This window comes from Megalobrama amblycephala, linkage group LG5, assembly GCF_018812025.1.
Source record: "Megalobrama amblycephala isolate DHTTF-2021 linkage group LG5, ASM1881202v1, whole genome shotgun sequence".
NCBI classification, from domain to species: Eukaryota; Metazoa; Chordata; class Actinopteri; order Cypriniformes; family Xenocyprididae; genus Megalobrama; species Megalobrama amblycephala.
The window spans coordinates 29,593,477-29,618,380 of record NC_063048.1 but is presented as its reverse complement, the minus strand read 5'-3'; the positions used below and the strand labels follow the sequence as shown (position 1 = coordinate 29,618,380).

Here is a 24,904-nt window from a genome sequence, read left to right as displayed (position 1 = left end):
CAGAATAGAAAAGGTTCGTTCCAGTAAATTTGCAGACTGCAGAGAAAAACAAAGCTAAACAATATAAATAACATCAAAGGTAATACAAAAGTGCGTCGTTTTATTTATTCGTTTTATTTGTAATTTCTGGTTTTAATTTATCTTCATTCAAACAAGATCTGTTATAATTTCTTCATAACTTTACTTTGTAATTTAGTTTTTTTTCTTTGCACATGAGAAGTTCATTTCACATTTTAGCAACACAACATATTTTTTGCCATTTCCTGTCATAATAACAACAAAAAGAACAGGAAAAGTAAAGGAAGGCATGTGTTAATTTTAATGTTTTTAATTTTCACAAAGAACAAAACTAAAGAACAGGAAAAACAATGACATTCCACTACATTTTGGCTTACAAACACTGTTTCTGATAGTCACTCACAGGGCAATTGGTTATTTTAGTTAACAGACAACTCAACATTTATAATTTCTGAAACATCAGACAATAAAAAATTGCTTTGCAGTTTTGCATTGGTTTGCTTCTTTGTATATACAGAGTAAAACCATTCTTATTCTTCATTGCAATTACAACTGTATTTGCAATTAAAAATACATTCACATAAAGTGGGCAACATTGAGGTGATACTGAATCTGATGTATGTGAACACATGAAGAACACTGGATGAAGACATAACAGTCATTAGTCCTGACAGCTTCAAATATATATATATATATATATATATATATATATATATATATATATATATATATATATAATTTATTTTACATCTAAACAATAAATATATAATATTCAAATGATTATATATTGTTTGACATTAGTAGTTACAGTATCATTTACTGTAGTGTAGTGTGAATGTGCTTGTACATAAATAGTATGTATGACTGTTTTACTGTCAAGATCACAATACATTCATATCTGATTGCTTACTGTTTTAGAGGGACGGATCTAAAAAAGTATGGCTTGTGCTCTTCATGCTTTAAAGAGGTCATATGATGCTTTTTAATGTTTAGTGTGCATTTATACAAACAGATACATTACAGTCTCCCACAAAGCCATTTATTCTATTTAACAGAAAACATTGATCCAGATCTGCCTAAAACGCCTTGATTGAAGTCCAGATATTTCTAAAACAAGTCATTTCACTCGGCGATTTATTTAAAAATATTTATTTATACCACTGTGAAACATTCTGTTGAAGTCTTACTTGCAAAGTTGGTTAATCATCTGCATTTTCATAACCGGACACGAACTGATACGGTAAAGCTGACAACATTATTATTAACTGTTTGTTTATTAATTCTTTAGAAGCTGAAACTCGCAGTTATTGTAAGGGGTGTTAAATTTTCGACACACGCTTTAGGTGTTTGTTCAGTCACAATGCACTGGGTCAGCTAGCCAATCACAGATGTGAGCGCGTGGGAATAGAGGGGCTGCAATAATGTACAGTATCAGTATGTGAAAAATAAAAAAAAAACATTAAAGTTCCTATTCTATTACACTAATAATCAAAATAATGAACTTTTAAAATAGCATCATATAACCCCTTTAAGAGTATAATTGTCCAAGTAAGGAAAATCTATTGTATGTCTGCTAAAAATAAGAAACGGGATGGATGATAAGGGCAGGAAGTGACAGTTAGCAGGACGGCCTCCTCAAGATCTTGGACAAGCAGTAAACTCGATAAACTCTCCATTCTAAAAAACAGACAGAAAGAGAATAAATGTAAGCATTACATGAGTTCTGCACTTCAACTGCAACAAATTATGCAATGTTTAATAAGCAAAATGCAGATTGCAGTCACAATGTTTATTAATATTATATGGAATGATCTGGATGCACATTTTAATGTTTGACCAGTTCAAGAAACATTCATGCTGTTTTCAATACTATCCTTCGTTTTGTCTAGACCAACATCTGGGAAATTTCAGTATGTCATGATGGCAGCTAATTCACAATCCATTTCACAATTTATGAACAGATAAAATGGTCAAACCAAAGAACCGTCGAATCGCAGTACAGCACAGCATAAAGTACGACTGCACCTGAACAGATAAGCATCAAGTGTGCTCAATAATATACAGCTCAACACACAATTTACCTCCTCCTCATTCTCCTCAAATACTGGCTGCAAGAAAAAGATGAGGGATTTTTTGTTAACTTAAAGCTGTTGAATTTTGGGAACTACAATTACACACCAATCATGCCACAAAGACTGAACACTTCATGAGCACATTCCCTTACGTGTCACAGAAGTGGATGTTTCACTTACAAGACAGGACCATTCACTCACTGTATATCTAAAGGTAACATCAAGATGTCTTTAAAGCTATTATTACTGCATGCCTGAACCAGTATCATTTTACCATAGGAGATCAACTCACAACCATACTATTGAGACATGCACTTCCACCTCATTCTGAAGCATGCACATTTAAATATATATATATATATATATATATAGATAGATAGATAGATAGATAGATAGATATATAGATAGATAGATAGATAGATAGATAGATAGATAGATAGATAGATAGATAGATAGATAGATAGATAGATAGATAGATAGATAGATAGATAGATAGATAGATAGATAGATAGATAGATAGATAGATAGATAGATAGATAGATAGATAGATAGATAGATAGATAGATAGATATTACACTGTGTGTACATACATATGGATGTTTTTCCACATGAAATGATTGATGACTAAGTAAAATGACCTAAACTGTTTTTACCTCATTACCCTCATCTGTCTGATGCTAGAAAGTGAAGAGCATCAGTAAAGATTAATTATATAAAAATAAAGCTTAGTTATTCTAATATATATATATCTTAAATGTTTTATGTAAAGAATACTTGTTAATCTCTTCAATCAGTGGAAAGGTATATACTATATATTTCAGCTGACAAATTCTTTTAGAGAGTTGACAAACATAACTTTAGTAATGTACATGCTATATAAATAAATCAATATTTCAAAAAGCACATTCCTTAATATGCATGCAGCTTATGGAATACATGCACTTCTAATGATTCAAGTCATACTACAGAATCATTTAAAAACAAGGGGAAAAAATTTATAAAAATAGTTTATTTAAAAATGTATAAAAAATTCAAACTTCAAAAAAAGGTTTCATACAGTTTTGAAAAATTTGAAAAGTTTCCATTTAATGACGTGGTGTACCATTAAGTAAAAGGTAATAACACACCCTTATCACTGGTATTTTTTTATATATGTATTTTTATGGAGGTGTATACATTATTATTTTTTATAAAAAGGTTTTCTTTTAAAAGTATTTTTATGTAATGATAAGGTTTTAAAATATTTTATGTAATGTATGTTTAAAAAAATGTATTAATTTATAAGTATCATGAAGTCTTCTAGGAGTTGCACCACATGACATTTTACATAAAATTTTGCACTTTTTTTTATGTAATTGATTATTTTTGAATAAATTAATAGATATGATAAAAAGAGTGACACGTCAGTGACCCATATAGTTAGTTTATGTTCCCTACCTGAGTTTGGTACTGAGCCATCTGTTTTAAGAAATCAACAGCCTCTTCACACCCAGTGGCTCTTGCCTAAATGTGAGAGAAGCTCATTAATAAAAGTTTACAGCAGGGGTGTCCAATCCTGCTCCTGGAGGACCACTGTCCAGCAAAGTTTAGCTCAAACCCCAATCAAACTCACCTGAATCAGCTAATCAAGGTCTGTGTCCAGAATCGCCCCCTATACCCTTATATAGGTCACTAATTTATTTATTTGTAGTGGTGTCCAAAACCGTAGTGGACGTTATCAAATACACTCATTCAATCCCACAATGCATCAATAATGCAATAACTAGTGTACAACTGATGTACATTCAAAAGCCAGAGAATACCCATAATGCACTGAGTCCCAATAAATGAAGTCCTGCGTCTCACCAGAAGATGGTGCCAGCAGCTTAATCATCCACCCATCCATTTTCTAAACCTCTGGTATACAGCTAAATATCATACGGTTATAAATTCCTTTTTAATTGATTAGTAAATTGTTACAGTGACAGAGTTCAAGATGAATCTTTTTATTACTACTGGAGCTGGCAGTTTGCCCAGTTTCAAATGATTATTAAGCAGCAAGCACAAACTATGCAAAAGCAGCAGCCCTTCCAGCGCACTCCGTGTCCGAATTCACTCTCTCCTTTTCATGTATTACTATATTAGTGGCGTAATGTAGGGAATAATGAATGAGGATTTCGAACACAGCTAAGGTCTCACTAGGCATACTAGAAATTTCCAGGCAGGTGTGTTGAGGCAAGCTGGAGCTAAACTCTGCAGGACAGTGGCCCTCTAGAACCAACATTGGACACCCTTGGTTTACAGGAAGCATCTTTAAAACATATTAACATTTTTATTATTGCTTTGACAATACAGAAGACATTTCTTTAAGTCAAGGCAACACTGACTGCAACAAAAAATGTCTCTCCATTCATACAGCTTTAAGAATAAAATGTCACTGAAGGCAATAAATATTTGGTTACAATTCTGTATTCCACACAGACCTCCATCATTAACTCACCACTTCAATGGGCGTCTGTCCATCATAACTGGTCACGGTCAGATCAGCCCCAGCTAACTGCCAAATCTCCAATCCTTCCAAGTCGCCACTCGCCGCAAGACTGTAAAACACATTGGAATCTCTAAATGACAAATCATCAACCTTAACACAGGAAGTTCATAAACTGAAGACAAACAGTGTTCAATACACCGATCTGTACATTAATTCAAATTTCTAAAAAAAACCCCCAGATTTGCTCATATTTGTGACCACACATCCGTTGAACTTTATATTAATGTGCCACTTAAAAATCCACCCTAAGCTTAACTATACTACTTAATGGAAGAGTTGTAATGAAATAAATCAGTACTAAAAATATTGCTGTGTCCACAAGTTTATAAAAGCTATAAGAGAAGGATGGACTGAGAAGAAATGTGTGTATGTAAATGAGACCTGCACAACTCCGTTCCAGCATCAACTATTTCATCCCGAGAAAAATGAGCTCCAGTCTTCCTCAGCAACTTCACAACATCCTTATGCCTACAGAGAGAGAAAAATGACATCCAGTAACGTGTTTAATTACCTTACAAGTCACATTTTCTGTTTTACGGAAGAAAGAAGGTCATATTAGCTGTGTCCCAATTTAGAGGCTGCATCTTTTGAAGATACACAAACTCAACTGACTGACTTCTCTCCTGTATGATTTCAGTCCCTTCAAGCCTTACTGTACATGATTTATGAGCTTCTATAACTTTTGACCTCCTAACTGAACTCTTTTCCACAAACTGATCATAGAAATAAATCAGGATAAATAAAAATAGTAACACTTTACAGTACGATCTCATTTATTAACATTAATGTATTAACCAACATCAACTAACAATGAGCAATATATTTGCTACAGTATTTATTAATCTTTGTTTATGTTAGGTAATAAAAATAGTCATTCATTGTTAGTTCATGATAGTTCACAGTGCATTAACTAATGTTAACAAATGAAACCTTATTGTGTGCTTAATAAGATTAAGAGAAAACTGTTATTCATTTTTATGGTAACACTTTACAATAAGTGCAACCATAATCGCACTCTTTCAATATTCAAAGTGCAAATAAGACCAATTTTTTCTTTGATACAGAGCTAAGAGATCAAAGAAAGCCCAGCCTAAAATTGCTTTCATATTGAGAGATATTTGTATTCATCAGGGAGCCGCTTTCAAAATGCGGGGTATTGACATCGCGTTTGAATGCGCGCTGACGTTTACTTTCACTTTCGCGGCGGCGACCGTTATCCAACTGAATTAATTGTTTTTTATTTAAATACAAAGCAAAACGACAGTGGAGACCTAATGTAAACATAGTGGTGGCATATTCTTTCCTAATCATCCTTACACTCAACATCACAAGACTACTTTTCGCCTTGACGAGAAATCTCGTCACAAATTAGTCTCTCGAGATCTCGTCACACCCCTAACATTTAGTGAAGAACTAGTCTATAATAACTATCATGTTCACACAGCACACACAACGCCTCTGCACTCCCGATTTCTCTCAACATGGGGACAGGAGAGGTGTCAGTCAATAAATGTTTTTTTTTTGTAAATTTAAGAGTAATGCGTGACTTGCAAAAAAGTAATCTAATTACGTAACTCAAGTTACTTGTAATGCATTACCCTAACACTGTTAAAGACTGTCTGTATAAATTACATAATTAAGTCTGTTTGACTTGTTTGAAATTGGCCCAAAAAGTATTTGAACACTTAAATCAGTACTACCTGAAGCGAACAGCATTGCGCAGTGGTGTATCACCAAAGCGATCTCTGGCATAGACTGTGGCCCCTTTACTCAGCAGATACTCCACCACTTTCAGATGCCCCTCACATGCAGCGATGTGGAGAGGAGTGCGGCCATCATAGTCTGCCAAGCTCAAGTCAGAGCCCTATATAGGAAGACATGAATCATAACCCATATCTTGATTTGCTAGACTACATTTAATACTGCAAACTTGTTTGAATGTACCTGGTCCATTTTTAATGTTATATATATATATATATATATATATATATATATATATATATATATATATATATATATATATATATATATATATAAAAGTTGCAGGCATACACTACCGCAAACTGTAAAAAGTTTGAATTAAGCAACATTTATTTGATTCCACTTATTACCGGTAGTGTATCCTCTTCTAAATGACTTTCCAAACAGGTATCAATATCTTACCATTTCCCTTATGGCCTCTAAAGCTTCAATATCTCCGATCTTAGCAGCAACGCAGACCAAAGTGGGAGTTAGTGCATCCCGTATGGCTTCAAGCTCCTGTGGACATCAGTAATGTTATAGTTGATCACAAATGTTCATCAAAGCCTCTTCTGCTGCTTTATATGGTTGTACCGTTTTGTAATCATCATAGTTTACACTACAGTGCACCAAACTGGCACAACTGTTTAGTGAATTCGCTCCCAAGTAGGGGTGTACACTATATAGGGGCTTTCACATCGGGTAGTTATAGGAACTAGCCACCAGGGTGATCCCCTGAGAACTAAAGTTTCCCCCAGGACCATTTTCCTAGTTGCATTCGCACCACCAATAGGAACTCTGATGTGACGAAAGCCAGCCGACAGCAATGTCATTTAAGCACTGCATTCAATAACGTCAATAACTGGAGGATGCCATGATCATAGCTGTTTTTGTTATGCATCGTGGGTTTTGTGATAACGGAGACATATGGACATATAAGTTATGCAACTGAAAGAGCAAAAAGGAGGGCTAAAAGACAGTACTACATATCATCGCGGCTGAGAAAAGGTCACAATGCCACAGAAAAATATGCCGTTAACATTCCCTATCTGTATGTTAGTTCGTGTATATGCAAACTGTTTACACAGCTTTTAAAAAATGGCGGGTTCTGTCATTTGGTATGGCATGCGTTCAGCCAATCAATGTACACTTACATCACTGGTGTTTCCTATTGTGCTGGGTTAGACCCTACTCTGAATTAGGAGATAATTTAGTACCCCCCAAAAGGCGTTTCTATAACTAAAATCCTTTCCAGTTCCTGCGGTGTGAAGACGCAAAAAGCGAGTACTTCCGCCATTAGTTATAAGAACTATGAAAACTTTCCTGCGGTGCGAAAGCCCCTTATGTACAAATGTACGAAACACAGCAATTTTGTTACAGAATGATTCAATGGTTTTGAACAAAGCATTAAAGTGAATGACTCAATGACACATTTATAAAGACAGGTGGTGCATCCAAAATCGAATACTATATAGTATGCGAAAAACAGTAGGCCAACAGTCAAGTATGTCCGAATACATAGTATCTGGCGACCTGAATGACCTACTACTTCCGGCGAGATTCTTAAAGGTGCCCTAGAATTAAAAATTGAATTTATCTTGGCATAGTTAAATAACAAGAGTTCAATACATGGAAATGACCTATAGTGAGTCTCAAACTCCATTGTTTCCTCCTTCTTATATAAATCTCATTTGTTTAAAAGACCTCAGAAGAACAGGCGAATCTCAACATAACACCGACTGTTACGTAACAGTCGGGATCATTAACATGTACGCCCCCAATATTTGCATATGCCAGCTCATGTTCAAGCATTAGACAAGGGCAGGCAGTATTAACGTCTGGATCTGTGCACAGCTGAATCATCAGACTAGGTAAGCAAGCAAGGACAATAGCGAAAAATGGCAGATGGAGCAATAATAACTGACATGATCCATGATAACATGATATTTTTAGTGATATTTGTAAATTGCCTTTCTAAATGTTTTGTTAGCATGTTGCTAATGTACTGTTAAATGTGGTTTGTCATGGAGACAAGACTGTCGTTATTTTCATTTTTAAACACTTGCAGTCTGTATAATGCATAAACACAACTTCATTCTTTACAAATCTCTCCAACAGTGTGTAATGTTAGCTTTAGACACGGAGCACTATCAAACTCATTCATAACCAAATGTAAACATCCAAATAAATACCATACTTACGCGATTAGACATGCTGCATGACGAACACTTTGTAAATATCCATTTTGAGGGTTATATTAGCTGTGTGAACTTTGTTTATGCTGTTTAAGGCAAGCACGAGCTCCGGGGGCGGGGAGCGTGAGCATTTAAAGGAGCCGCAGCCTAAATCGGCTCATATTTAATGATGCCCCAAAATAGGCAGTTAAAAAAAATTAATAAAAAAAAAATCTGTGGGGTATTTTGAGCTGAAACTTCACAGACACATTCAGGGGACACCTTAGACTTATATTACATCTTTTAAAAAGACGTTCTACAGCACCTTTAAGCACGCATTCGATCGACACTTTACGATCCCGTGAGGCCACAGGTTAAGATTTATTTGGCATATGTAGTACGTCCGAATTTCATTCTTATTACTTTTTTACTCCCCGAACCCCCCCATCCCCCCAATATCATTTAAAGTGCAAAACAAAAGTTAGAAACAGAGAAAGTGCCAGTTACATTACCTCTTTACAGCTAATGCTGAGGGACTTGGCGATAACCTGAATAAAGCGACTGTCGCTGAGAGAAAGCTTTGCCCCGCCCAGGTCAGCTATCATCTCACCACGCAGATTGCGACTCAGCATCTTATGAACAAATAACATGTTTAATTAAAGGTTAAGTTCACCCAAAAGTGAAATTTCTGTCATTAATTACTCACCCTCATGTCGTTCCAAATTCTTAAGACCTTCATTCATCTTCAGAACACAAATTAAGATATTTTTGATGAAATCCAAGGGTTTCTGAACCACACAATGTCATTGCACATTTTGAGGTCCAGAAAGGTAGTAAAGACATTGTTAAAATAGTCAATGTGACTACAGTGGTTCAACCTTAATGTTATGAAGTGACGAGAATATTTTTGTGCGCAAAAACAAAACAAAACATAACGTTGCTGACTACGTGTGGCTCAGAAATGCTTTGTGTTCCAAAGATGAACGAAGGTCTTACAAGTTTGGAACGACATGAGGGTGAGTAATTAATAACATAATTTTTGGGTAAACTAACCCTTTATTATTATTATTTGAAAAAGTTCAAGTCAAATTCATGTGGTACAAACAACATGCAAAAAAACAAAAAAACAAAAACAAAGTGTGAACATACCTATACAAAGCAATGTCAGTTCAGTTTTGTAAAATATCATGTAAAATGTAATGTGACTCCCCCATTAATTACATTAGTTACTATAAAATATTAGCTTAATATATTGAAAAACATTTTTATATTTTCAATACTATTTACTTAATGGTTACACCACATGACATTTCTTAAACTTTGCTTGAAAGTGGTGTATAAGTTAAAAATAATATGAAACACACATGAGTACAAGGAGTATATGGATAAGAACTTGGCGTTTGTATTTCTAATTTTATTTTCAAAAAGATTACACTTCTGTTCAAAAGTTTGGGGTAATTTACTCCTGTTATGGCAAAGCTGAATTTTTAGTATCATTACTCTAGTATTCAGTGTCACATGATCTTTCAGAAATCATTCTAATATGCTGATTTGGTGCTAAAGAAACATTTATTATTATCAATGTTGGAAACAGTTGCTTAATATTATGTGGAAACCATCATACAAGATTTATTACTGACCCCAAACTTCTGAATGCTAGTATATATAAATGTATTTTTTAAGAGAAATTTTTCCATACCTTCTTCTTCTCTTCTGTACTGAGGTCTTGTTTTGCCAGCACATAGGAGAGTTTTGAAAGAGCAGCTTCTGGGGTCATATCACACCCAGCGACCAAACCGGCATCACTCAGAGCCTGAGAGGGAAAATTAAATTACACACTACTGGAATATAACCACATAAGGCCTTTCTTAAGCAAACTCCCATACCTGACCAGTGGCGTACGAGGTTGTGACCGAGCCCCTGAGGCACTGGGTGCAGTTGATCATGATAAGTCCTCTCTCAGTCGCTTTACGAATCTCATCCAGCAGGTCAGCACGGTTGTCAGGGGCATTACCACTGCCGTAGGTCTCCAATACGATCCCGTCCATAGGAGGCTGCAAGAAGGCCCTGACCTGACGAGAGAATGGATCTCAATTAAACATCTGAAACTTCCAAATGTTGGGCCAAAAATTAAACTTCTGCCATTATTTACTAAAAATTGTAAAAATAGTGAACATGTTCATGCACTGAATGAAGAGATTTGGCAAAGATATGTGGCAAATAAAGGCAGACATTACCACACGGCCTTACTGTATCAGCAGTGATTCCTGGGAAGAGTCGCAGGAGACCCACATTACGGTTCATTTGTGTTTGGACAGTGAATTTGGCAGTTGTATTGGCTCGCCACACAGTGTCCCAGTTAACTAAAGAAGAAGAAATAAAGCATAATACTCAAAATAACATGTCTGAATAAAACAAATAACACTGCAGCATCACTAATTAAGGATTTGTCATTAAATTTCAAGCAGTGTCCTGCAATGTGACATAATATACTTCACCTAAAATTAAACTTTCTTAATAATTTGATAATACATGTGCAGTTTTTAAGAGACTACATGAGATTAATATTTGCACTTTGTAATTTATTTTTAACACCACATGATTATTAAGGTGAACAGCAAATTATTATAATAAAAATAAAAATAATAATAATAATAATTTTCATTACTTAAAATAAACATTAACTGAAATAAAATAAATTATAAAAAAAAAACATTTTAATTTAGGTTACCTTGATGTACTAAAATAACTAGGACTAAAACTAAAACTGACATTTAATGATTAAAAACTACAGACATTTTGAAGAAAAGCAAAAACTAGTAAATGACAAAAGGTACTAAAAATGTAACTAAAATTTAAAATCAAATTGAACTGAAATTTAAAAAATATATATATTATAATAGTACCTCAATGATACTAAAACAACACTGCCAGTGAATCTTCTTCTATACATTCATATAAATTGTCAACTACCAATGGTAAGTTTTTGCAGTTATATGCCAAATATGGATTGCATTTACTCAACATTTCTTACTCCACATGTTTGTGATTGCTTCGAAAACGATTGAGTTATAGTGAAAGTGTCATCAGTGTCTCACTTCAATGTTGTTCCTAACCATGCAATTAGGCTTTCACAATTCGAAAAATATTCAAAAGCACCAAAGTATCATAAAAGTAGGCTATATGATTTATGATCTATTCCATATCTTCTGAAATCATATAACAGCTTTAAGCAAGCAACATTCATTTAAGTGATATAAACAGAAATCATATGGATCACTTTTACGATAATTTGATAGTGTTAAAAGCCTCAGTCCTAAATCATTGATGAAATCATTCTATGAATGAAATTACATAGAAAAGAGCAACAAGTACATACTGAATTTCTATGGCAGGAAGTAAAAGAGTGAATTTTCATTTTTTAGGAAAACTAATCTATGAATAGACCCAAATTGGAATAAGTCTGTGTGTAAATGATGGCAGAACTGGAATTACTTTTAATGTCGACTTCTGCGTTGGCTAATGGCGGCAGGTTTGGCGAGTTAAATGCGTTAAAGCTTCCAGCATCCACTTTAGTGACACGATTGCCCCTGTACAGCTTATGATGAAAATACAGGCAAACCTGTGAAGAAAGACACAAAGGGTTTTTTTCCTTGTCTTGTTTTATACCCATTTTTATAACAATAATAATTATTATAAAATATTACAATAAATTTATAATAAAGTATCTTTATTGTGCTTCATTAGCATGGCAGAAACAAAATGTACTGCAAACATATAATCATCTCAAAGGACACTTAAAACCACATATAATCAAATATTATTTCCTGTATTTTTTTTTTTTTTTTAAACTATAATTATAACTAAAATTACTACTGTCAACTATTTTATAACTGCAGTCCTAACATCCTCAAAAACATGAGTCTTAAAAACATCACAAATATTGGACGGTATCTTGCACATACTGCATTTGTAATGGCTTCAAATGCATCATTCACAGAGAAAAAATAAATAAATAAATAAAAACTTACCTCAGGGATGACAAACTGCCCTGCTATCAACAAAGCCCCCAATAGGTTATCCCTCCCATCATTCCTCATCTCATAGATGGGCACCTGCAACATACAAGATGGTTGTGCAGCTAATAGGCTTTTTTGATGACCACTAGTTAAATATAAATATTGGAGGTAACTTTTAAGGGAGTTCTTCCAAAAATGCCAATTCTGTCATCATTTACTCACCCTCAAGTTGTTCTAAACCTGTATGAGTTTCTTTGTTCTGCAGAAGAAATAAATTCAAACAGGTTTGTAACAACTTGACAGAGAGTAAATAATGACGGAATTGTCATTTTCCAGGTGAACAATCCTTTAAAGTGGTCCTATTATGCTTTTTTACATTTTCAACTTTCTTTAGAGTGTAATGTTGCAGTTTTTAGCATGGAAAAAGTCATTCCAAAGGGAGTTATTCACTATATCAGTAAGCACTGATTCTGATCTCCCTGAAACACCTGGATTGTACTCTTAAGTTTTCTTCCGAGAACAAACACATCACAGTATTTATGCCTCATTTAAGTTGAGTCGCATTAGTAATGTGTTGAAACTTGCAGTTATGGTAAGGGATGTGACATTTGTGACAAAGCGGTTGACCAATTCCAACACACTGGTCCAGCTATCCAATCAGAGCACATTGCGCATTTCAAAAGGAGGGGCTTCATAGAGCGCCCCAGAGTTCATTTTCAATCTGACCAAGACCACCTCCTTCAGGCGATCTCGGAGCGATTGTTTCGGCGCGGATTGTTCATATATGCCTAAACAAACTGAACCAAGGGAGAAAACGCACCAGGTTCTGAAACAAACGGTCTAAACGAGACGAGACAGATGTGAAAATACCCTAATCTATTCTTTAAAGTGCTCAATTTGTGCAACACAAAGGTGATTAAATGATCCATTAAAAATGTGTTACCTGTGAGCCAGTGAGGATGACAGGCTTTCCCAGATTCTCACACATGAAGGATAAGGCAGAGGCGGTGTAAGCCATGGTGTCAGTGCCGTGCAGGACGACAAAACCATCGTATTGCTCGTAGTGTTTCTGTGAACATGAGGGAAACAACTTTGTAAATCTCAGTACCGATTTTGACATACCAAGTACAAAAAATTTATCAGATCTGTACTGCTCACAAAACAGTATATTCAGTCGTTTCTCAGTACTCCACAGTGCAACCATTTCAGTCGCATTCACAACACAGCTAAATTTATAAAAAAATAATTTAAAAAAGCCCCGCAACTCAAAAGCCAAACATTAATTTTAGTAATTGTTAAAAAGGAAGCACCTCAATGTCTTTTCCAATAGTAGCCCAGTCATCTGTGGTCATGTTACAGGAGTCGAGGAGGGGAGAGTACTCTAAAATTGTATATACAATCCTCTTATTCTGTTTGGACAGTCTGGAGTGGGAAAAAAAGAGAGAAAATGTTTAAAAAAAAAACAGCAGCATTTTAAAGTTTATTCTTTAAAATAAGCACCCAAACTTGGACAACAAGCTCTAAAAGTAAAGCAAAACTTCTTATTTAAACCAGCAAAGACCATTAGGCAAACATGGGTTAGTTTAGCTAGATCAGCAACAACAAAAAAAAGATTATTTATTGACTGTGAGAGTTTGACTTATTTCAGGGGTGTCTCCTGTAGTTAAAACAAAAAACAAAAAAAACACAAAAAAAAAAAACACAAGTGCGTCAATGGATAAGTAAATGTTCCGAAGCAGCAGACTTCAGACTTTGCTCATCGCTCTGGGGCGGCTCATGGTGTTATTGTAATGGAGAGGGGAGCACTGGGGGATTTTCCACATTTAAGAACAGAGAGTGAGCAGATTAGAATGAACTGGCATATCCTAAAACCATGATAATGTTACACTGGGCCACCCTTGTTAGTTGAGATAATAGAGTAATAGATCTATTGGATTTACCAAAAAATCCCAACCCACATGACATCCACTAAAGACATGAAGGAGGATGCAGCCCAGACCTTGTTTAGCAGTGTATGAGTTATAAATCTCCTTAAAGGTGCCATCAAATGTTTTTTTACAAGATGTAATATAAGTCTAATGCTGCGTTCACACCGAACGCGTCTGGGGCGTCAAATTCGCGCCAGACGCGTCTAGTTGGACGCTTGAACATTTTTAAGTCAGACGCTTCAGACGCGCGTAAAATTCGCTCAATTCGCGCGTCTAAACAAAGTGTGTTCAGACGCGAATTCGCGTCATGGGAGGGGCTTTCATCTCTTTCTGCACAGATCCTCTGAATAAACACATAATCTCGTCAGTTGGAAACCTGTAGCAGCAATTTAACTCGGTTATGACGGCCGACTTTTGCTAGCTAGAAGGTGGGCTATCAACGGCTAAAATCATGCAAAAAGTTTTACATCTAACCAGATTGTCCGATTTCTTCGCTTATTCTCTTCCAGGCAAGGTCCTTTTTATTCCTGTCTCGATAAAAATATAATGAGACATCATAGAGCTCAGGGTGGCCACACACACAGCGACATCTTTGTTCTGGTCTCCACCACTGATCACATCATAAACACGTTACTACCAAAGCAGAGTCCCTGATTGGTTAACGCGCCGCGAATTTACGCCAAAGTTCAGATTTTTCAACTCGGGCGTTTGGGCGTCAGACGCTCAATTCGCGCGTCAGCCGCGTGAACGCTCAATTCGCGCGTCAACGGCCGATTCGCGCCGCGCTAGACGCTTGATTCGCGCCGCAGGACACCTAGACGCGCGTTTACATTGACTTAACATGTAAATCAGACGCCTCAGACGCCTCAGACGCCCCAGACGCGTTCGGTGTGAACGCAGCATAAGGCGTCCCCTGAATGTGTCTGTGAAGTTTCAGCTCAAAATACCCCATAGATTTTTTTTAATTAATTTTTTTAACTGCCTATTTTGAGGCATAATTAGAAATGCGGCGATTCATGTTGCGGTCCCTTTAAATCACGCGCTCTCCGCCCCCGGAGCTCGCGCTTGCCTTAAACAGTGCGTAAACAAAGTTTACACAGCTAATATAACCCTCAAAATGGATCTTTACAAAGTGTTCATCATGCATACTGCATGCATGCGTCGGATTATGTGAGTATAGTATTTATTTGGATGTTTACATTTGATTCTGAATGAATTTGAGGATGTGATCCGTGGCTAACGGCTAATGCTACACTGTTGGAGAGATTTATAAAGAATTAAGTTGTTTATGAATTATACAGACTGCAAGTGCTTAAAAATGAAAATAGTGACGGCTCTTGTCTCCGTGAATACAGTAAGGAACTATGGTAACTTTAACCACATTTAACAGTACATTAGCAACATGCTAACGATACATTTAGAAAGACAGTTTACAAATATCACTAAAAATATCATGATATCATGGATCATGTCAGTTATTATTGCTCCATTTGCCATTTTTCGCTGTTGTCCTTGCTTGCTTCTAGTCTGATGATTCAGCTGTGCACATCCAGATTTTAATACTGGCTGCCCTTGTGTAATGCCTTTCATAATGTTGGGAACATGGGCTGGCATATGCAAATATTGGGGGCGTACACCCCGACTGTTACGTAACAGTCGGTGTTATGTTGAGATTCGCCTGTTCTTTGGAGGTCTTTTAAACAAATGAGATTTATATAAGGAGGAAACAATGGAGTTTGAGACTCACTGTATGTCTTTTCCATGTACTGAACACTTGTTATTTAACTATGCCGAGGTAAATTAAATTTTTTAATCTAGGGCACCTTTAAAGTGCCCCTATGATGCTATTTTAAAGGTTCCTATTTTTTTGTTTGTTTTTGAGGTCTCCTACATGCTTCCAAGGTCAAAAAACACTATCATTTTCTCATAATATATATAGTCTGCACAGTAATGAGCATGAAGTAGAGCTGTGGGATCAAGGCCCCGCCCACACTCCAACAGAATCAGTTAGTACACTTGACTGCAGAACAGCTCATTATGTTGGTGTGAAATAAACAGTTATGGAAATGTAGAAATTAAAAGTTGAAGCTCCAATCTCCTTCCGGAAATCCCGAAAAAAATCTGTTGGTGCCTCAGTGACTACTTCGCTCAGATAAGCTGTCAATCAGTATGTCAAAACCCTGTTTTTATAACATCAAATAACTAACTAAAACCAAACTTATTTAAAAAACAAACACTTGAATTTACATCAGCGTGATAAAAACAAATTAAAATGACAGAAACCATCTTTAGAAATCTTTAGAAATTGTTTAGTTTGTCTCACGACCCATTCGATTACATGAAGAGGGTGAGGTTTATTAGCTAAACTGCATCCAGCCACCTGGGGGCAATCTAAACATTTTGGCTTCACTTTTCAGGACTTGCGTGGCACACTTGGGCTGCATCCGTAAACGTAAAAATGCTGCCTTCTGAGGACACATTCCAAGGTAGGAAGGCATCAAGGCACGTCCGAATCCAATGTTAGCTTCACTTCCTGTCTCCTGAGATACCCTTATCTGATTGATGGCTCTTTAAGATTGGAAAATATGCAGAAAAAAATGTCATATATATAAAATTATTAGCATTTCCTTCAAAGCAAAAAGTTTTGCATTGGTGCATCTGTAGCATGCTCTTATGTGCACAACCATGACATATAGTCCATACAACACTTATTACATTTAAAAAGCAAAATCATGCACCTTTAATGTGCAGAATACAGAACGAAGGCACCAAACATAAAATTGACTTGCTTGTTCCTTTCTATTACCAAGATATTATTTGACATATTTAACCCATCCATTTGTAAAATATAGGCTGGTATATGCAACATTTCAAAAACAATTTCTTTATATAATTTAAGGTTTTAAAATAAACCTGTGAACAATATTTATTTGATAAAGCAAACATTTCTAATAAAATTCTTTACAGACCAAAATTACAAATATATATGCCTCATACAGTGGTGGTCAGAATTACTGGCACCCTTGGTAAATATGATCAAAGATGACTATAAAAATAATTATGCATTGTTCATCCTTTTGATCTTTAATTCATAAAATTAGCAAAAATCGAACCTTTCATTGAAGGAAAAGAATTGAAATTATGAAATAAATGTTTTTCTCCAAAATACATTGGCCATAATTATTGGCACCCTTTTATTCAATACTTTTTGCAACCTCCTTTTGCCAAGATAACAGCTCTGAGTCTTCTTCTATAATGCCTAATGAGTTTGGAGAACACCTGACAAGAGATCAGAGACCATTCCTTCATACAGAATCTCTACAGATCCTTCAGATTCCAGCTCCATGTTGGTGCTTCTTCTCTTCAGTTCACTCCACTCATTTTCTTTAGGGTTCAGGTCAGGTGACTGGGATGGCCATGGCAGAAGCTTCATTTTGTGCTCAGTGACACATTTTTGTGTTGGTTTTGATGTTTGTTTTGATCAAAAAAGATCCAACCACGGCCCATTATTGGATTTCTAGCAGAAGCGGTCAGGTTTTGATTTTTTATCCGTTTGTTTTTGATAGAATCCTTGATACCATGTGTCTGAACAAGATGTCCAGGACCTCCAGCAGAAAAATAGGCCCACAACATTAAAGATCCAGCAGTATATTTAACCGTGGACATTGGGTACTTTTTATTCATGTGTGCACCAAACCCATCTGGTGGGTTTGCTGCCAAGAAGCTCTTTTTTTAGATTCATCTGACCATAGAAGCCAGTCCCGTTTGAAGTTCCAGTCTTGTCTGACAACTGAATATGCTGGAGATTGTTTCTGGGTGAGAGCAGAATATTTTTCTTGAAACCTTCCCGAACAACTTGTGGGGATATAGGTTCTGTTTGATCATTTTTTTAGGCTTTCTGAGACTCAAAGCTCAACTAATATCTGTAATTCTCCAGCTGATCCTTGGAGAGTCTTTGGCCACTCAAACTCTCCTCCTCACTGTGCATTAGGATGATTTAGACACACGTCCTCTTCCAGGCAGATTTGTAACATCTTTAGTCGATTGGAACTTCTTAATATTGTCCTGATAGTGGAAATGGGGATTTTCAATGCTTTAGCTAATTTCTTACATGCACTTTCTATTTTGTGAAGCTCAACAATCTTTTGCTGCACATCAGAACTATATTCTTTGGTTTTACTCATTGTGATGAATGATTATGGGAATTTGGCCTTTGTGTTTCCTCATGTTTATACTCCTGTGGAACAGAAAGTCATGGCTGGAGAATTTCATGTTCAATATCACCCTGGTGTGCTAAAAAATGTAAATATGAATGGGAATATACTTCAGAGATATTTTACTCATAAAAAATTCTAGGGGTGCCAATAATTGTGTCCAACGTGTTTTGGAGAAAAACATTTATTTCATAATGTGAGTTTCCCCCACTTTCTATTCTTTTCCTTCAATGAAAGGTATATATATATATATATTATATATATATATAAAATATGAATGTATATGAAATGTTTATGTTCAGTTATTTCACTTTAATGGCAATGAAAAGCACCTATTAATTGTCAATAAAGTGAAATTACTTAACCTTAACACAGGAGCCTGTTAAAACACTAATTTTAGAAGAAAATATATAAAATAACACAGGATGAAGTTGTTGTCAGCTTACACAGAAAGCAGCAGCACACTTCAATTTACCATCAATCGTCTGCCATTCTCACAGCTTGAAAATTTATTGTACATACATAACCACTGTGCTAAGACTAACCAGCAAATATACTGCACAAATCAAGCAAACTATTTATACGTAGTTCAGCAAACATGTGCAATTACATATACATCCCACATGGGCAAACATTATGCTACCAGTACTACAGTACCCATGAAACAGAGGATCAGCTGAATGAGTGGACTTCCTGTCAAAATAACACACATTTTTACTGTCTGTAATATTCTCAGATGTGTAAAAATAAAAGAAACAGCATACTCCATGGGTTACAAGACAATTTCAATCATTTTTATTTTATTTTTGAAAAGATTTATTTTTAGGTTTATATTATAAAAGAGTGCACGTTTTTTAAAAATACAATAAAATAAAAATAACGACAGAATTTTAAGACTTTTTTGGGAGAACTATTCTATTAAAACTGTTATAAAAGTAGAAAGCAGCTATTCAAACCTGTATTTTGTATATAAATAGATAAATACAGCTAGTGTCTGGATCTATAAATATGACAACACCTCCAAACTTCTAACTTGATCGCATATTTGTGTGCATCTGCGTGGGAACTTACGGCAGCACCAGCGTGTTCTCCTGAGGCTTGTAGTATTCATACAGTCTGGTTTGTTGGGCGTACTGCTCATCATGCAGAATTGGGAGTTTGCGTAGAGTTCCAACAAGAGCATTCGGCTCTGGAGACAGAACTGCAAATATAGAAGAAAAGCCTGTAAGAAAGTTATGAACAAATGCAAACTCATATACGCCATACAAATGGACAGATTTTCATGTTTTTTGACCAGAATTCAGCATCAGCATTAAAGCCAAAATACCATCTTTAATAATTGATACTGTATATACTGTGCTAATATTGTACCATTTTGCACATTTTGATATTCTGTACCACATTCCTTCTTACAAGGTAGAATAAAATAGTATTGTATCTAGTATTAATAATTTTATATTATTTATGCTGAAAGTAAAAAAAAAAAAAAATGGGTCAATGTTTTTTTTTTTTTTTTTTGTCTAAAGGCCTTAATAATAATAAAAAACAAAGATATGACATCCAAAGTATGTAAGGTAGCACAACTAGATCTCTTTTATTGAATCCAAAAGTTTTAAATTATATTTTGCTACATATAAAGGTAATTTAAAGATTTTGAAGTGTCAAAAGGTCATTCGGTTTAACATTAATAAATGTATATATTTTTTATTCTGGCAAGATTTTATAACATCATATATCAACATAGTGCAAAATGGTATTAAAATTATGTGCTTTGTTATGAGAAAGAATGTCCAGAAAAATGAATTTCGTTGATGTCATTCGGAGTAACCAATATAAAGGGACCATTTTGGATCAAGTTATGTGGTCAATATCATGTGACAGGATGTGACATCAGTCAGACACCTGCAAAGGATCACATGATCATGAAGCAAAGTAACTAACTCTCTCTTAACTATTTGAAAAATTCATGTTTTCACTTGCTCATACGCATGTCCCGAAACATCAGGTCTTTCGGTACAACCGCTATAAAACATGGAAAATTGTAATATTTTAAAAACTTGTACTAAATATAAAATGTTTGATTGTTCTTTTGCTAGGCATCTAGCTGGATATCAGCCTGATAGCAGATATTGTCATTTGGTATAACCAAAAGTGTCATTCGGTAAAACCAAAATTTTGGTTAAACTGAATGACTTTAAGACATATTTTGTCCATATTGTAAAAAATGACAAAAAGCAGGGTTAACTGATTATAAAAACCACAATCCCATTGTTAACACTTAATAAAACTTCAACATTAATCATATCTCCATTATGTTTTTTATACTTTTAAAAACTTTATTCGCCAATGATGACCCATGTATATATGAAATAACTATGTGTAGACCTGTCATGACTATTGATTAATCGTAAGATTAATCATACGCAATTATTTGTATGGCAATTAATCGTCAGCTTAAAATATATAATCTTGACAGGCCTAACTATGTGGTAACGTCTATTTATGGGCTACTCCAGTCAATTAAATACTTTACAAATTAAATGTAACACTGAAACACGAAACATCTCATCAGAAATCTCTTGAGTCCAGAGATGTGAAAGCAAAATTGCATCATGCAGAACTGTAACGGCAGGAGTCAGGCTACAGAAAAAAGCAGCAGACTGTTTCTCATATGACTAGTGTTGTGCATGTGTTTAACCCTCTATGGTACGGTGTTGCCTCCAGGCAACATGGTCTATTTTAGTTTGTTTTTTAAAAATAAGCCACCAATTGATTGATCAAACATATCTCAGGACAGAATAACTCAAATACTAATCAATAAAAGTGCAAAAAAGACCAAAACATGACCAACAGGTGTCCATTTTGTGTCCTGTTTCAGCACATGTGCACATGTCACATGACTCCATATTTTCTCCATTGAAAAGTGCTTTTTTCACTTGTTTGTAACCATTTAATCACCCACAAAAAATATGAGTCACCTTCACTGGCAAGTAAAGAAGTATTTTTAAGAACTTTACATTATTTTAGAGAAAATAACAAAAAACTGTGTGTTGCCTCAAGGCAACATTGTACCATAATGGAATCGCATAAGGCCATACAGCCATAATAGGTTTCAATACAAATGTATCATATTTGTAAGGAAAAGAGTTAAAATTATCTAAATATGTTGGCACTTTCACATGATTTTGTAATGCACTTATAAGAATAATAATTCACATACCATATCTGCATATATTATGATCCGCACATTTTCTATAGCACTTTAAAGAGGTATAAAACACAAGTAGCAAAGCCAGTTTATGAGGGTGGGGATGAGGAGTTAATGAGGGGTCATACTGTGATGAGGAAGATTAAATCATAGTGACAATCCATCAGGAAGAGACTGAGGATGAGAGAGAAGATGGAGATGAGGATGAATATGGATATGATAACTTGATATAATAACATAAAGATATGATGGTTTGGTAATACTTGTGTTCCACTATGGTACAATGTTGCCTGAGGGCAACAGCTGGATATACAATGTTACTTTTTATTAAATATCAAACTTTTAATACATTAAAAACTAGAGAAATTTGTTTGTTTAAGTGTCTAGTTAAATAAATTAATGTTTTCAATAAATATATTTCTTTTTTTCTACATGAAAATGCCAAATGTTTAATTTTTTCCATTGTGGTACAATGTTGCCTCGAGGCAACAAACTTATAAAAATTAAATACATTAAAAAATTATGAAAATGTTTATTGATTTTGTTAAAGTGTCCAATTTTAAGCAGGAAAAACAACACAAATAATTTTTTCCTCATTGATATCATATTGCGTACCATAGAGGGTTAAAAAGCCAAACCAGCTGTATGGAACTGTAGAGACTTGTGTCCAAGTTTATAATGGAAAAAAACCCTACAGGACTTGCAAGCAGAACTTCTGTCCAGGTTAATTTTCACAGAGCCTGTGTTTGTGGCAGAATGAAAGATAAAATCAAGTTTAGGGTGGAAAGTAAGTGTTTAATGTATTTCTGTTATGTAGTACGCTCTCTGTCCTTGAACTCTGATACACTATTAAATAGAACTGAATGTTTTTGTTTTTGACTTTCCATATTGTTTAAAAGATGCTATCATTTTTTTATCAGTGTTTGTTCTTAGATAAGATACTTTTTAAAGATAAAGATTGACATTTGTAAGTCAATCCAAGCAGCATTGTGCAGGAAATGGTACTAAAGCCGAGTGTCGGGAAAGATAAACTCCTCTTTACAAAAGGCAAATATTTGACCATCTATTTGCTAGTCATAAAACATGATCAGCATCCTCTTCAAGCACTCTTGAAGCACTCTTCCCATTCCTATTTATTACTTTACATAATCAAGTCACCATGTATGCATTATTCAGACTTTTAGCTGTGTAATCCGTTCCTCCTTCTATCATACACTACCAGTCAAAAGTTTGGAAACATTACTATTTTTAATGTTTTTGAACAAAGTCTCTTATGCTCATTAAGGCTGCATTTATTTCATAATAAATACAGAAAAAACAATAATATTGTGAAATATTACTAGAATTTAAAATTATGGCATTCTATTTTAATATACTTTAAAATATAATTTATTTCTGTGATGCAAAGCTGAATTGTCAGCATATTCATCAATGAATCCTGAAAAAAGTATCACAGGTTCCAAAAAAATATTAAGCAACACAACTGTTTTCAACATTGATAATAACTGAGTATCAAACCAGCATATTAGAATGATTGCTGAAGGATCATGTGACACTGAAGACTGGAGTAATGATGCTGGAAATTCAGCTTTGCATCACAGAAATAAATTATATTTTAAAGTATAATAAAATAGAAAACCACAATTTTAAATTGTAATAATATTTCACAATATTATTGTTTTTTCTGTATTTATTATGAAATAAATGCAGCCTTAATGAGCATAAGAGACTTTGTTCAAAAACATTAAAAATAGTAATGTTTCCAAACTTTTGACCGGTAGTGTACATCCTTTGATATACATCCTGCTTCTAATATACATCCACATGATTTACAGTTGCAATTTTGGTTTATTTAAATTAAAAACTCAAAACAAAAATGTTACCATTGGACTGGACAAGTCATGTTTGACATTCATGAAATGATATTATTGATAATCATTAACATTATTGGACTGACGTTGGGGCAATTTAAAAGATGAAGTTACCAAATCATCCAACAAATTAATGTATAACAGGTGAATGACGATTCATATGTTTTAGCACTCAATGTGAAGTTGAAATAGTTAATGTTAACATGTCTAGTTGTACTGCTATTTTAGTTCTGACTTGAAAATAAACTAATCAGACTATCCCCCAGAATACTTAAGCAAACATAAAAAAAAACATTTGTGCATAATCAAGTGCAATTTATTGTAAGATTTATAATGTTTTCATAAAATAATTTTGAAAATAAATGATGTATTTTAATTATAATATATATACTTTTTTTAAAAATAATCTTGTTACAGGTTAGTAAGTCATGGCATACATGCTCAGAAAATTGGAATTAGCTCTAGAAAGGCAGAACATCATTTATTTACAGATGCCACTTGGTTTGATACTGATCATACAAAACGGCATTAATACATTTTGTTCATCCTAAAGATAATCATTACATTCCAAAGACCAATGCATTGATATTTACACCAACCATTTAAACTGCCCCCTCACAGTTTTTTTGTTGTTTTGGGATATGAGATCAACAAATAATCCCATAAACGTGTCATAATACAATACTGTGTATTGACCAATATTGTGAAACCTCATGCAGGCAGGTGTGTGAGAGCTGCTGATAGTGTTTACCGTTATTATGATACGTCATTCCAATGGTTCCGCCGGTGTTTATGACCAGGACCCTCGCCTCGACATTTGGGCTGATGTCAGGAGACTCCGAGCTGCTCGAGATCCTCCTGCGACTCTGACTCGCGGCGCACCGGCTGAGAGATTTCTGTGACTGAAACACATCAGGCTGACTTAAACTGCTACGAGAAAGAGCTCGTCCCAGCGAGGTCATGCTTGTTGTGGACGGAAGCGAGGTAGTGTGTTTCCATTCCGCCATATCGGACTCTCTTGACTAACGTTATCCAAAAACCGAACGACGCAGTTTCTTAAAGAGACAGCGCATTGATTTTGAACGCTGATAAAGGCACACATGCTGGAAACGTACACATGAACGTATTAT

The 24,904-nt window shown here is 34.9% G+C and overlaps 1 protein-coding gene across 5 annotated transcripts; it reads right to left on the bottom strand.

Annotated features, from left to right (window-relative positions):
* Positions 1-312: 312 nt before the first annotated feature.
* Positions 313-24,904, bottom strand: aspg (asparaginase homolog (S. cerevisiae)). Of its 5 annotated transcripts, XM_048191763.1 has the most exons (19): positions 24,526-24,904; positions 19,767-19,896; positions 19,353-19,388; positions 13,864-13,975; positions 13,497-13,622; positions 12,566-12,649; positions 12,030-12,156; positions 10,785-10,897; positions 10,421-10,606; positions 10,234-10,347; positions 9,047-9,166; positions 6,784-6,879; positions 6,321-6,484; positions 5,002-5,088; positions 4,570-4,669; positions 3,528-3,593; positions 2,744-2,767; positions 2,100-2,126; positions 313-1,695 (listed from the first exon to the last, which is right to left on the bottom strand). In XM_048191763.1, exons 1-19 carry the CDS (start codon positions 24,779-24,781, stop codon positions 1,654-1,656), a joined length of 2,010 nt encoding a protein of 669 aa, XP_048047720.1. In that variant the 5' UTR covers positions 24,782-24,904; the 3' UTR covers positions 313-1,653. The 5 variants fall into 5 exon arrangements, with proteins under 5 accessions (XP_048047720.1, XP_048047721.1, XP_048047722.1 ...); XM_048191764.1 differs by lacking the exon at positions 2,744-2,767 and having other exon boundaries at positions 24,526-24,897; XM_048191765.1 differs by lacking the exon at positions 19,353-19,388 and having other exon boundaries at positions 24,526-24,881.